This window comes from Mauremys mutica, chromosome 3 (assembly GCF_020497125.1).
Source record: "Mauremys mutica isolate MM-2020 ecotype Southern chromosome 3, ASM2049712v1, whole genome shotgun sequence".
Lineage (NCBI taxonomy): Eukaryota > Metazoa > Chordata > Testudines > Geoemydidae > Mauremys > Mauremys mutica.
Window position 1 is genome coordinate 103,946,947 of NC_059074.1, and position 15,436 is coordinate 103,962,382.

The 15,436-nt window shown below is 41.3% G+C and overlaps 2 protein-coding genes across 10 annotated transcripts in view; one reads left to right on the plus strand and one right to left on the minus strand.

Annotated features, from left to right (window-relative positions):
* BCLAF1 (BCL2 associated transcription factor 1) overlaps nt 1-15,151 on the minus strand; it is a 32,734-nt gene extending 17,583 nt beyond the window's left edge. For 2 of the 9 annotated variants that reach the window (XM_045008388.1, XR_006577669.1), the window contains exons 1-4: nt 15,003-15,147; nt 8,829-8,898; nt 4,569-4,691; nt 3,073-3,978 (exon numbers count right to left, since the gene is read on the minus strand). In XM_045008388.1, the coding sequence (XP_044864323.1) occupies nt 3,073-3,978; nt 4,569-4,672 (1,010 nt within the window). In that variant the 5' untranslated portion in view covers nt 4,673-4,691; nt 8,829-8,898; nt 15,003-15,147. Of the gene's footprint in view, nt 1-3,072; nt 3,979-4,568; nt 4,692-5,650; nt 5,726-8,828; nt 8,899-15,002 lie in introns of all 9 variants that reach the window. The other 7 variants (XM_045008385.1, XR_006577668.1, XR_006577670.1 and 4 more) reach the window with 5 other exon arrangements.
* LOC123365631 (vacuolar protein 8-like) overlaps nt 14,902-15,436 on the plus strand; it is a 51,188-nt gene continuing 50,653 nt past the window's right edge. Inside the window, exon 1 of the mRNA XM_045008390.1 lies at nt 14,902-15,161. The gene's annotated coding sequence lies outside the window, so the exon portion shown is untranslated. The remainder of the gene's footprint in view (nt 15,162-15,436) is intronic.

Below are 15,436 nucleotides of genomic sequence, written 5' to 3' on the forward strand. Positions count from 1 at the left end.
ACAGCCACTTATGTGCTATCCTTTGAAAAAAAAATATATGAAAAAAATCCCTTTCTATATAAATTCCTAGAAATTGACTACTAGAATTTTTAAAACTAGGGGTTTGGGGCATTTTAATTTGGTGCCCAGCTTCAAACACTTTTATGCCTGTCATTCTGTCTGTAGGAGAATCATAGAAATTTAGTATTTCAGTTTGCATTTTACCCTTGAATCCTGACATTTCAGGGACAATTCTTTCAACAAAAGTAAAAGGAAACCATTAAAAAAGAAAAAATGAAAAACCATTTTCAAAATCTTGCTGTGCTTGTAACACAGGGATCCACAATTCTATACTGGTATAAGTCATTAGTCACAGTAAGGCCTTGTCTATGCTACAAAGTTTTGCCGACAAAACAGGGGATGCGTACACACTACAAAGTTGTGTTTGGCATCAAAATAAAACCATCTCAACGAGAGGCATCAAGCTTTTTATAGCAAAGTTAAAGCAACAAAGGGTCAGTATAGTCACTACTTTGTTTTGTCCACATAACTAGGTTCCACCATGTCATGAGCGCTCTGCTCACTGTTTTGATCTCTGTTGCTCTGCAGGCATGGGCCCCTCCCCTTTCAGAGCTCCAGGAAGTATCTGGCACCTGGGTGTACTGCTCTGTTTGGGGAACAAAGAGCAAATCATTAAGGTGGAATGCGCCTGTTCTGCCCTGCACTAGGAACACAGGGACAGGCAGACTACTGCTGCTGCTGGAGAGGGAGGCAGAAGGGGCAGAGGGGGGGCATTGCTGTGCTGCTTTGATATTCCTCACAGAGCTGCTCAGGATGCCACTCCCACAGCTGAGAAGGCTGTAGGAGAACTTGGAAGGGATCACAGCACCATAGGCAAGCAGAATAGGCTGCTTCAGGAGAGAGTGCTGTGGCAAACAGATGGGGGGCTGTTGTGTGTGGGGAGTGTCCCCCTCTCCCTGCCTCAGGATAAGTCCGTCAGCCTGCTGTCTCCCCAGCCACAGACACACCACTCTCCTCTCCCTTCCTCCTCCCCCGCCCCCCACTCTTCAGTTGAAAAAGCAGTGGACAATCTGTTAGGATGCCTCTGGAATGATGGAATTGAGAAACCTGCATTATGTGACACTGTACTTGCCCCAGGAGGAATTGAAAACCCTTCCCAAAGCACCTTGCGGCCAGTTGCACACTGGGATAGCTACCACAGTGCACTGCTCTCTGTGTCGATGCAAGAGCTGTTAGTGGATGCACTCTGCCGACACAAGGAACTAGTGTGGACATGCAACAGTGGTTTTAATTAAAGCAGCATAACTTTTGCCAACAAAACTTTGTAGTGCAGACAAGGCCTAAGACTTCAGGAATACTGTGAACAACTATGTAAACTGACTTTTCAATCCTCTGTGTACACTGGGAATTTACACTACCATAGCTACATTTCTCAGGGGTGTGAAAAATCCATGACCCAAGACGTAGCTAGGCTGACCTAACCCCTGATGTTGATAGTGCAAGGTCAACAAAAGAATTCTTCCATCGACCTACCTACTACCTCTCGGGGAGGTGGATTACCTACACTGAGAGGAGAACCGCTGCCGGCAGCGTAAGTCGTGTCCACGCTGAAAATGCTACAATGGTACAACTGCAGTGTTGCTGTTGTAGCATCTTCAATGTAGATATAGCCTCAGGGAGGTGGATTATCTTCGCTGATGGGAGAACCCCTCCCTTTGGCATAGGTAGCGTCTACAGTGAAGTGCTGCAGCTGTGCCACTGTAGCAGTTTAAGTGTAGACCTACCCTAACTTCTTTAACACTGCTGAGTGCATTTAAAAATGAATGCTTATTTCATTCAGCTCCCACTATCTCAATACAGTATTTTCATGCTAATAGTTTCTAATATACTCACCGGCAGCAATGTATTTGCTTAGGGAAAAATCTGAATCCCAGTGCCTTTATAAGTACATTTATGAATAGCAAATCAGTAACTGAACAATTTAATTTCAGTTCCATAAACAGCAAAGATTTCTACAGCTGTATTTTTCTTCAGAGTTCAAACTGAAGAAACTGAAATTAGTGAGGGGAGGGATAGCTCAGTGGCCTGAGCATTGGCCTGCGAAACCCAGGGTTGTGAGTTCAATCCTTGAAGGGGCCATTTAGGGATTTGGGGCAAAAATCTGTCTGGGGTTGGGTCCTGCTATGAGCAGGGGATTGGACTAGATGACCTCATGAGGTCCTTTCCAACTCTGATATTCTATGAACGTTTGATAATCAAAATAAAAAAATCTCAGATGTCAACTTCATAAATATATGCCTAAGCATCTGATGTCAGCTGGAAAATATGTAAATACATTATGTTTTAATGTAGTCCAGGGGGTTCTCACACTTTTGTACTGGTGACCCCTTTCACACAGCAAGCCTCTGAGTGCAACCCCCCCTTATACATTAAAAACACTTTTTTAATATATTTAACGCCATTATAAATGCTTGAGGCCAAGCAGGATTTGGGATGGAGGCTGACAGCTCGCGACCCCCCATGTAATAACTTCGTGACCCCCCTGAGGGGTCCTGACCCCTTGTTTGAGAACCCCTGATGTAGTCCTTCCTCCATGTAGACACAGTTAAGTTCAACAAACCAGTCCAAGATTTGGACTCCTCATAACTCATACAGACTTAAAACCATTTTCTGGGGGAGGAGGAGAGAGGACAGTTTCGTTCTATGAGATATGATAGGTCAGTCTGAACAGAATTTTCTTTTTAGCAAATAAAAATCAGAAGACACCTGGTATACACTTTACTCTTCCCATTTACTTTTTAATTATGAAGCCATTATAGATACTACTAGTGAACAGAACATATAAAAATACACTGTAAAGGAAAGGGACAAGGATACAACTAAGCCAAGAGCTTATAAATATAATAAAAGGGAAAGCTCTTCATGTGTTAAGCTTAAGCATAACTAGACAGAAATTGATAAGCAGTCATGGCTGTTTCATGTAGCAGTCCAGGAGGCTTAATCGTAAATTAAACGAAGACGGAGCAGGGACATTTTAAGATTCAACATGACTTTTACAGATATAGTTCTTACCTTTTTAGAAACTTTCCACCCTTTGCAGTTTCCTGTTCCCCAGCTTCAGGATAAAATGAGCGCATTCGAGCCTCCTCACGTGGAGCACTCTGTGAAGGAATTGTCTTTCCAGGGCTTCTCCTTGAAGGGATGTGATGCAATGGGCTATTCTGAGAAGGACTGTAGCGACTGGAACCATTTCCAAGGGAACCAGAGCCAGACCTCTCAGGGCTATGTTGAATGGAATGTGAATGTTGAGGTGTGTTTTTAGCTGAGTGAACTGTGCTGAGCAAAGGGGCATCAGAGCAAGATGAACTCTGACTGGGTGGGGAGGCAATAGAAGGACTACGGGGTGACCTTGGACTGTTATCATATGCTGAAAGGCCAGGCCAAATGTCACCGGAAGCTGCTGATGATTTGTTAAAGTCATCAAGGGACTCAGATGGGTCATGTTCAAATGTATCTTTCTGTTCATCCTGTGATTTACTTTTTAAAGGGCTATCTTGCAGAGGAGCTCCCTCAGTTTTCTTAGCCTGCTTTTCCAGAGACCCACGTCTTTTGGAAGAGACAGGCGATTTGCTGTATGGGGATGAAGAACGAGATGAAGAGGACCTTGGAGACCTGGAAGATCTGTAAGATCGACGAGATCTGCTCCTGGACCTCTGGGAAGACACAGACCTTCGCTTTGGACTTCTGGAACGTGAACGACCCCGCCTAGGGCTTCGGGAGTGTCTTCGATTCCAGACAGGTCTGTAACCTCCACGATGATATCTACCACCTCCTCCTTGATAATACCCTCTACCTCTTCCTCTGTAACCATAAGGGCGTCTCATTCCTCTATTATTTCTGTAATCTCTGCGATAATCTCTAGAATAAACACGATCCCTACTGCGAGATCGTGAATATGTCCTGGACCGAGACCTAGAACTGAAGTTAAAAGAAAAAGTTAGAACATGACAATTCAAAAATCCTTTAAGATAAATAACTATACTAAAACCCTGATGTCAAATGCAATTTGGTCGGTAATACACTAAAAGTACATGAGAAATTAACTTTATAATTCATCTTTATTGATTATGTTGTGTAATCTGTCAAATAAAAAGACCAGCAGTTTGATGCTGCAAATTAAGTCAGTGCTATAGGTTATTTGTGATTTGAAAAGCTATATCTGAGAGAGAGTGACAAGCCATTAGGAAAGGGACCACACAAATGAAATACCATGTAAAGAAAAAAAAAAGTCAGGAAGCATAATTAGCATTCTTGTTCTACACCTTGAAGAAGTTTAAGGGTAAAATAAATGAGACAGTATATGTTTAAACCAACAGTACTAACATCTAGTTCATCTAAGATGAATTAAAACTAAGATGAACTCAAATAAGATGAACTAAGGTCACAAATTCACTTTTGTTGAAAACCACATGTAAGTGGAGAAGATATTAAAGAAAAGAGCAACTAAACAACACAATATTAAATCAAATTAGCCCAAAGAACTGTAAATTAAAGTACCATCAATTTACCTGTATCTCTTTTTTCTAGAATGTGATCTGGACCTTGACCTAGAAGTGGACTGAGATCTGGACTTTGATCTTGAAGAATGAGATCTAGAATTAGATCTACCCATTTTCTTCAGTGGATTACTTCTAACCAAAAGAAAGAACAGTGAAAAAAAGTCAAAGGAAAAACATTTAGATTTCATATAGGCCAGACTAGTGAATCTTACTGTTATATCATTAATCAGGCTCTTAGTAGAGAGAGAGAGGAATATTTTCTTCTAATCAAAAAGATTTTAACTATATAAAAGTAAATACCACTTTAGCACTTTGGGGAAGAAAAATATTACATCCAAGACTGACTGGACCATCCTGATTCTTTAAGTTACTGATGCTTAAAAAATAAAAGACTTATCCATTTTATAATTATAAAATGAAGTCCTGCCAATACAGATACAGCACGGCAATGCAAACTTTCCCAGACTGTTCTGCATCTGTCCCTCAACTAGGAGCAGCAGTAGAGGGGAAACTGGAGATTTTCCTTTGCACACACTATTCAGACACGCATTCTTCTCCTATACTTTGCTGAACTTTGTACAATCTTGTGCTTTGCTAACCATCTCATCAGTTTATAATGGACTTAAGATCCATGACAGAGATGGGCTGTCAAGCCACTACCCCAGATCTCGCGTCCTAACTATTTGGATGGAAGAGCTTTTGGGGGGAGGGCGGGAGAGAAACCAGGATGACAAAGAAATCCCCCCTCAGCAAGAACTCAATGATTTAATAGGGAAGGGGAGGTTTTCTGGTCAACATGTTTTTCCAACTTTGGACAAGTGAGATGTAGTAGCAGCTTGGAAGGTGTTTTGTACCTGCAATCAAGCACTGAATGTAAACCATAGTCCAATTTAATGCAATTTTGACAATTTCCCTTTCATCTCACTTTTAAACAAGTTATCTTCATCCTGAGCAATTCAAAATTCTACATGTGAAAATTTTAAAAATTCAGAAGTGTGAAATCAGATTAAAGATATATTTTTTTTAAATCTATTCACTGCTGAATGGAAACCATAATATATATGGGAGAAGTAGCATTAAAGAAAAACTACCTTCTTTCTTCAGTTCATAGTATAAGTCTGAGCTACTTCGAAGGCTTCAAACACAGATGACAATTTGCACCAAAGCTGCCAATTTAAGTAAAATATCTTTTACTTTTTTATCTATACAATATGTGCCTTTAAAAAATATTACTGACTGCTGGAAGCACAAAAGCAAGCTACACACCCAAAACTTGCAGCTCTCTCCAGAACTGCACAACCTGATATGTGCTGACCCTTAAAAAAAGTCATGAAGAAACATCCAGCATTCTGTTTAAGGAGAGAGTAATTTTGAGCTGTGTGTATTACCCTTCATTCACATGGACTAAAGCTACATAGCCTTAATCACATTTCTTCCAATCAAAGATTTTTTTTTAAGTTTCATTTTTTTTAAATTTTCTTACAAATTAATATGAAAATTGTTATAGGCTTTAAGTTGCTTAAGAGGACAGCAACTAACTGAATAAAGATACCTGGGGTATAATTCAACACTTTGCAACTGATCATTAGCCGCGAAAACTGACAATCCTGGCTAGATATAATCTCAAAGAAACATCAGCCATGGGGGAAAAAAAACCCCACACAACTTAGTTCTTTCCTGTTTAGAGTTTCAATCTTCCCTATGTTCTGTTAAAAACAGAATAATTTTGTTTCAATATCATTTTCCTTTGAAAATAACTCAACCTGAATTGTATTCATTTGAGAGAAAGAGTCAGCTGACTGCGGACTTGAATTGAAACTCCTGGCAAATAGTTTGGAGCTTCTTGTTTTAGGTGCCTCAGAGTCCAAAATCAGCAGTGCTATACAATGATTTAAAATAAATTAAAGCAAAGGGATAAAATGTATTGATACTGACACTTTATATAATCCTTTTGTAAAAGCCTAAAGCTAACCTTTATCTATTACTGGCAATACAAGTGCAATAAAACAAGGATGTTCTGTCATGCAACTATGTATATTTTTCAGATGTTGGAGTCAGTCACACACACACATTATATTTATATATAAAACAAAAACTTTGTTAACTTAGTTAAAGTTGCTACTGTGCATATACATCCTCCTCGCTCTCCACAAGGATCTTTACCAATTAAAGAAACCTAAGCACATAACAGTAAAAAAGTGAACTGTTATAAGTAGGTATATATAACACTCAGTTTATGCAATCTCTTAAATTTCACTGAGACATTTTACACATGTATATTTAAAAGAATTTGAACTGTAAGCATATTTAAATGTATACGTACCTTAACATTTAATTTTCTACTCTAATGCTCTGTGTGTGTGTGTATATACACATACATATATCAGCAACCTTAAAGTTAACAGCTTGTTGTTAGTTAATAGAAAAACCAAAAACATGGTCAGTGTAGAGCTTAGGAGCTCGACAGGGATCCTGATTTCCACTTCCTTACACTGCACTGCAGAGCTCTGGAGCTTCTTAGGGCTTGGCTACACTTACAAATTTGCAGCGCTGCAACAGGGTGTGAAAACACACCCTCTCCAGTGCTGCAAATTGCGGCGCTGCAAAGCGCCAGTGTGGTCAAAGCCCCAGCGCTGGGAGCATGGCTCCCAGCGCTGTCCGTTATTCCCCACAGGGAGGTGGAGTACGGACAGCGCTGGGAGAGCTCTCTCCCAGCGCTGGCGCTTTGACTACACTTAGCGCTTCAAAGCGCTGCCACGGCAGCGCTTTGAAGCGCTAAGTGTAGCCACAGCCTTAGGTTTATTCAAGTCTGCAGCTCCCCCTGCCTTGCACTGCTCTGAAGAGAGTAGGCATAATCCGCAGGGTATTCCATTTCTATTCTATTTCTCCTGGCCCAGCATACACTTTATGCAATGCAAGCTCTTAATATTTAAAAATTGGCATGTAACACTATGTAAGTTTGAAGTTTTCCAATGAAGTGTGTTGTTTAAGCTAAGTGGACGCAAACATATTGCATACTATAAAAAGCATCCATAACAAAACTTTCATGCCACATTAGAATTTTTTTAAAGTTACAAGGGGAGTGAACATAAGGCTACCATGGTTCCGTTATAAATAAATAACTGCTAGTAAGTGGCTCGACATTCAGGATAACGTCGTGATTTAAACAGAGGTTGATGAGTTTTCTTTGTAATTTGCAGAAAAACACCCACTTGCCATTCTGAAATAAATCCAAAGCTACAAAACAATTGTGTATAGAACTAGACAAAACACAAACTTGCAAAAGCCAGAACTTTAGTCTTAACTCCAAAAAGGCAGTCCTCTAATGCTTGAGCTTCAGGGAAACTTGTTTACCCAGATGAAATGTAGGTCTCATATGTTCTCTCTAAGCTACTGCCAGCGATCTATGATTAAACTACTCATACGTCAGCCTGGTCTACACTTAAAAATTATATCGACCTAGATGCATCACTCAAGTCTGTGAAAAATTTCACACACTGTGCAACGTAGTTAGGACGACCTATCATCCACTGTAGATGCAGCAAGGTCAAGACAATTCTTCCTTTGACCTAGCTACTACCTCTTGGAGAGGTGGTTTCACTACATCGATTAAAAAAAAAACCTTTTGTCAATGTAGGAAATGTCTACAGTGCAGCAGCTTGGCAGCTATGCCACTGTAGCACTTGTGGCCGTACTAACATTTATTTTTTTTAAATCAAACTGCTTAATTGCAACCAATTTTCTTCAACACTACCGTTAAATCTCACTGAAAATTCTTTCACAGGCTATGTGGAAAGTTACACAGTATTACATTTTATGACCAGATTTACTAATTTTCTTCAAAGTGAATAGAAAAAATTCTTATTTTTCTGGTAAGCCTGGCAATTTTCAAGTCAAATCAATTTTTCCAGCAGGACTAATAGAGAGATTAAAAATAGAATTCATAACAGAACCTGATTATTTCCATTTTAAGGATGCAATCTGTTCATAAATTTTCACTGTGACTATTTAGCATTACTGATTATACATCTACAAGCTACATTCTAGGGGTAGGCATATTCTCAACTGGACATCACATACACAGAACATTTTACTAGATCTAAAATTTCAGTATTCAATATATTTTGCAAGTAAACATTTTACCCATACATTCACAAATATTGTAGTCTCTGGAGGATGAAACCATTCACTGTACATGTTTTAAATAGCCAGGTTCAGATAAGACTAGAAATACAAAAGTGACAGAAATAAACCAAGTGTTAATCTTACCTTAGGCCTCTAGATGTCAATCAATGAAGTGATTTTAAAATTCTCAAAATGTGCTCAGAAATATTAATTCCTGTAAAACATTAAAATTATTTTGAATGATATGCATATTCAGTTTCCTAAAAAGGCTTATCTGGATGAGGCACAATTTTGTTCAGAAAGGTTTAACAAAATATGTGTTCAAAAATATCACTGAGGAAAACGCTATGTAGACAGGTTCTAACCGGAATCCTCTTTTTAAATGACATCAATGAAAACTTTATAAGGAGGTCTCTATGCAACACCTAATAAGGCTATTAGATATGTATGCATGCAGAAATGTCCAAAAACTTGTACAGACATTTAAATCCCTAATATTTTCTCCTAAAGTTTTCTTTTACAGTCTTATGGGAGCATAAAAGATATGGACAGTAATTAATCTGCTACCCACCATGTTTCATTGTATAAGGAATTTTGTTCTTTTACACAGAAGGAATCAGAATGTCAAAAAGCATATTAGGAAAACATTGCACCAGAATTCAGCATTCCATGATCTGTATTTAGAGTCCAGCACAGAAAAGTTCTACACAAAGATTTGGGTTTGTACAAACAGAATCACATTTTAGTTAGTATCTGGTATGTCAGAGTAAATGAACTTGGTCTCAAATTAGGTATTTTTACAGCCCACAGCACCAAGGTATCTGAGCACCTCTCACCCATAAACAGTCAAAAACAGACTCCAAAGAGAAACTGCTGAACTCGAATTAATATGCAAATTAGATACAATTAACACTGGCCTAAACAGAGACTGGGAATGGTTGGGTCATTACACTAATTGAATCTATTTCCCTATGTTAAGTTCTCCTCACACCTTCTATGGGCCATCTTAATTATCACTTCAAAAAGTTTTTTTCCTCCTGCTGACGATAGCTCATCTCAATTGATTAGACTCTTCCTGTTGGTATGCATACTTCCACCTTTTCATGTTCTCTGTATGTATAAATATCTCCTGTCTGCGTGTTCCATTCTATGCATCCGAAGAAGTGAGATGTAGCTCACGAAAGCTCATGCTAAAATAAATGTGTTAGTCTTTAAGGTGCCACAAGTACTCCTGTTCTTTTCACACCCATATGTAAATTAAGAGCTCACTATTACCCCCACTGAACTAAATAGGAATTTTTCCACAGGTCTTCAATGTTAAGTAGCATAAATGCTTCTGCATTCCAACATTATTTAACAATTTGGAAAAAAGGCACTCAAAAGTGTCTACACATGGACCTATATAGGTATAACTACTTTTGGAAAACAGCTATACACTTCTCGCAGAAGTCAGATTCTGACTACCTCCATGTGCAAGCAAGCCTTTAGAAGAGTAACATGTTTCTAACTTTCACAAGTGTCTAACTTCTTTGGAAAATTGCAAGTATAAAATGCTTGGTTTTATAAGATCAAGCTAAATACCCACAACCTATATTTAGGGACCCTCCTCCTCTGTGAATCACTCCACCTCCTCACTCCATTTACCTGCAGCTCTCCCAAACAGCAGCAGAATGAAACAGAAGACTGTCAATTTCAAACACCTGCTCAAACGATTTTGAATTGTAGCAGCAAACAGAGCAGTTTTAGTTTCATGATATTGTTGCTGGCTTGGTTTAGTTTCATAATATTGTTACCATAAGCAGAGGCAAACATCTTCAGAACTGTACATGCAAGAAACAATTTTGCAAGAGAAAATATCTTAATTTTTAACATTTGGCGAAAATGGATAGTCCATCATTCACCAAGGAAAGACAACCAAATAGATTTTTTCAGACCCCTTTTTTAAGATGAGACCAAATGAGGGGTTAGGAAGAAAAATTTCCACACAGCATAACAGGAGTAATCTTGAGGTCTCCAACTCCACACCCACTGAGAGTGAATCATCCAGCAGAATCAAGCGGATGCACCCTAGATGATCAGTTTTCAGCAAGTGGAAGCAACAAGGGATCTGGGGAGCTGGGTCATTCCCACTATCATTGGCACCTTCTATGTTTAAAATACCTGTGAACATGGAAAAGGATGAGCAGAAATGGTTCTCACCCCACCTGCCCAACTCTGGTTGAGTATTAATTTCACAGGCCTTTTCTACACTACTGAAGCTAACTTTTTTAATTTGCTTCAGTCAGCATAGTTGTGTCACCAAGGCAGACAGAACATAACTTTGTCACCATTTTAAAGACACTTCTATACTGCATAGAAGTTTTTTAAAAGATATTTAGGAAAGTTATGCCTATCTACTTTGACAGAAAAACTGTGTTACCAGAAACAACTGAAACACCCTCCTCCTCTCCACCATTTACAGAATGAGCACTTCCAGCAATGTAGTAAGGACTCTGGCCCTTGGCTAATTGTTATTTTAAATGGTCCCAAGGAGATTTTGAAATCAAAATCTTATTTACATTAATTAGATGGCATGGGTAGGGATAATTCACATATTGTTGTTTGCAGTTGTTGTAGTAGCTATGTTGGTCCCAGGATATCAGAGAGGAAAGATGGGTGAGGTACTCTCTTTTTTATTGGAGCAACTTCTGTTATGACAAAGCCAATCTTTTTCATCCACAGAAGTTAGTCCAATAAGAGATCGTACCTTGTCTCACCAATTCCCATTTTTCATTAATGTTAGTCTACAAAAACGCATGTATTTTCCTTTTTAAGGTTGTATCTTTGAAAGCCAAGTATTTAATTAGCTTGCATTTATGTACAAAACAGCAAAGTTTACTATAAAGAACACCCCCCCCAAAAAGTCCACTTTTCCTCACAACATGATTTTTCAATGGCATTACATATGGTTTCACGGAGACTACAGTTTTACAACATCTATTGTATAGGGTATCTGTACCCTATAAATGTAAGAGAAAACACCCACTTTTTCCTCCTCTTCTACCATGGCATATGCGCTTAAAAACAAACTGGAATCCATTTAAATAATCTATATAATGGTGAAATGCTCATTACAATAAACAAATTATATGTAACAATTGCACAAATTTCTATAAATATATAATGACACTAAGTTTGTCCAGGATAGCTTGGGAATGTGTGTGGAAGAGACGGGGAAGTTAGTTATTTGACTTGCTGTGCAGATACAAAGTTTAAAATAGGTTTTCTGTTTTCACTATGATATATGAAATTAAGCACACTCATTTGTTGCTTTTGGACACAATAAATTGAAAAGATTTGGGGATTATACATTTGCTGCTTTCTCAATGGACAGAATTTATACCTCAGGGGTTCTAAAACTGGGGGTCACAACCCCTCAGGGTTGTGAGATTATTCCATGGGGGTCACAAGCTGTCAGCCTCCACCTCCAAACTCTGCTTTCCCTCCAGCATTTATAGTAGTGTTAAATATTTTTAAATGTGTTTTTAATTTATAAAGGGGGTTGCATTCAGAGGCTTGCCGTGCAAAAGGGGTCACCAATACAAAAGTTTGAGAACCACTGTACCTCAATTTGCAACTGTGTGTATATTTTCAGATTCTTCAACATTGTGAGATTGTTCTAGCATACACACATATTTTCAGAGCTATCTGAATGTTAATACTCCTGGGGGGAATGCTGTGTCACTACGTATGTGCAGAATTCACGTCCCTGCAGATTTTTCTCTCCACAGAAAATACATTGTCAGAGAGGAACTGCAATTATGCCTTTTGCCACCAGGGGCTGCTGTGGCACCAGAACAGAGGGCAGCTGGCTCCCCCTAGCAGTCAGCAGCCGGTAGTGAGAGAGCAGAGGCTGCTTTTGTTCACAGCAACATGCCTGCAGGGCCAGGTATGGGGGAAATGGACAGAGCAGGGGGGTCACACACACTGGGATTCAGAAGGGTTAGTGGGGGGAACAGACTGGAGTAGAGGCTGAAAGGGAGTGGGAGTGCAGGGCCACATGAGAATGGGGGGATGGCGGGAGAGCTGAGTGGGGATGCAAGGACACAGCGAGGCAGTGCATGGGGACAGGGGTGCAGGGACCCATGGGGGTGTGGCAGATGTGCCTGACAGAGACTAGGGGTCAGCTGGGGTCTGCATGGGGGAGGCTCCCCAACAATCCTCCCCCCCCCCCCAAAAAAAAAAACTGTTCCATACTTCTCCCATCCACACCCAACACTTCAGTCTCTTACCCAGGCTCCTTCCCAGCAATTACATCCCACTCCCTCAGCTCCTCTGTTATCTGACTCCCCCCCCCCCCAACCTTCTGCACTGCTTCTGAGGGGTGTGCAAAATGTTTCTGAGTAATAATTCATTTAAACTACAATACAAAGTTGTGTGTTAATATGCCTAGTAAGGAATCTTGTTGTCAGTAACATTTCCTGCATCTTTTTTGTTGACTGTATTGTTACAGATGTACTTGTTGACAGGTATTTTGAAATATATTATCAAAAATTGAAACTGGAGTGTTTATAAGGTCATTTTGACAAATAAAATATGTAGAATTTTTAAATATTGTATGCAGAATTTTTAATTTTTTGGTGCAGAATTCCCCTGGGAGTAAAATGAAAATGATTGTCTTTATGCTATACAGACAAAACATGTCCATCTAAGAAATACTGTGATATGGAAATTAAAGTGAGACAGTGAAATAGTAAAATTGATTTTCTCCTGAACTGTTTGATTTTAATCATTATTTCCCTAAAGAGAAATGAGAGGATATTACAAAAATATTTGTACATTTTAGTTAATAGATGTCATGTTGGTAATAACATTTCTTTATTCTGCTAGTAATCAATACACTATAGATATTACACACAAGTAGAAATATAAAGAGAAGCCTATGTTTATTTAATGTGCAATTAGGAGTCAACACCATAACGTTTTGAGGAATCCTGCCAGCACATAACTTAGATCTGATGGTAATGTAAGTATTTTAAACAGCAAATCTCAATAATTTCGAGCTGGTGCCAGTCTGGATTACTTTTTCAGAGCAATCACTATCATCCTCTTAGAACAGTGGTTTTCAACCTTTCTTCATGTGCAGACCCCTAAAAAATTTAAAATGGCGCTGTAGACCCCTTTGGAAATCCTAGGCTATCTGCAGACACCGAGTTGAAAACCACTGCTTAGAACATAAAAACAGCCATTTTATGCAGTGCCAAGGAAGTCTCTGTATCAGAGGGGTAGCCGTGTTAATCTGTATCTGTAAAAAGCAGCGAAGAGTCCTGTGGCACCTTACAGACAAACAGACATATTGGATGCATCCAACGAAAGCTCATGCTCCAATACGTCTGTTAGTCTATAAGGTGCCACAGGACTCTTTGCTGCTTTTAAGGAAATCTCTGTTTCATGCTCCCCCTGCTCTTTCTATAGTGGAAGGTAACTACTCCTTTAAAGAAGGAAGAGTTGGGCTAAAAGTTTTACTTCTAAGTCTCTAATCGGCTATCAGAGCTATACTGACTTGACAAATGCTGCAGGTGCAGTAAGCAAACAAGAACCTAATTCCTGCTCCATTAGAAGGAGGGATGGAAGGGAGGCGAGTGTTTACCGAGTGAACAAAGCCTAAGGACAAGACTGAAATCTCCCTTTCCAGCTTGGGCGCTTCCTGCATTTGGTGGCACCCGAGTGTAAGGGATCAGGTTCCCCTAGCTCGGGTCGCTCTTTCACAAAGCGGAGGAAACAGAAAGATGCAGGCTTAAAATAGGAAAAACGGACTATAAAGGCGCCGAGCCGCATTGGCCGAGCGTGGAGCAACGCAGGACCCGAAGCAGCCTCTCCCCGCGGCAGTACCCGCCCCCGCAGGGCTGCAGGGCGCCCCCCGCCCGCTCACAACGCTGCTCCCGCTGAACTGGGCACGGCTCCCTGGGCCGCTCCCGGCAGGCGCTGGCTGAGAGCACGGGGCCTGCCAGGCGATAACGCGCCCCCGCGGCCCGTCCCCTGCGCTTCCCGCCGGGCCTGGCGCACGCCACGGGCCCGCTGCTGGGGGGGCGCTCGCCAAAGGCACCGCAGCTTGAGCAGCCCGCGGCAGGCCCGGGCCGAACGCGCGCGCTCTCCGCGGAAGGGGGGGGGGGGCTGGCGCCTCCGTAGTTTCTTTTCCCCTCACCAGCGGCCTGGCCGCGCGAAGCAGAAACACAAACCCGCCGGCCGCTGCGCGAGGCCGCCAGCGCGTCGGCGGGACCGCGCGGCTCCCAGTTCCCTCCCTGCGGCCCGCCTAGCCGAGCCGCCCTCTGCCCTCACCTGGCGGGCGGCGCTCCCAGCTGCCCCGCTCCCTTATCGCAGCTCGGCGGCCATTTCCCGTCACCGTGAGGAAGAGACTGGGAGGGGAAAACCATAGAGAAGAGACAGGAGGACTACGGCAGCGCGAGACGAGGCCACGTCACTTCCGCTCAGGGCTAGGTAAAGTCGCGCACTCATTAGCCACCACCATGTTGGTTTCGGGGCGGGGGGGTGTCGGGTTTCTGCCCACAGTAAAGATGGTGGCCACTGCTTCCGGGTTAATCAGGTGACGGTAAACTCAGTCACAGGACACCCAGGAGCCTGTGTTCGTATCCTGAGACAGCGAGTGACCAGAAAGGGATGGGCCCGAGTCCCGCCCAGCGACCTGCACCGACCCAGGGAACGGGCCGAGCTCCTGCCATAGCGCCAGCTCGGCCCTCGGCAGCTCCTAACTG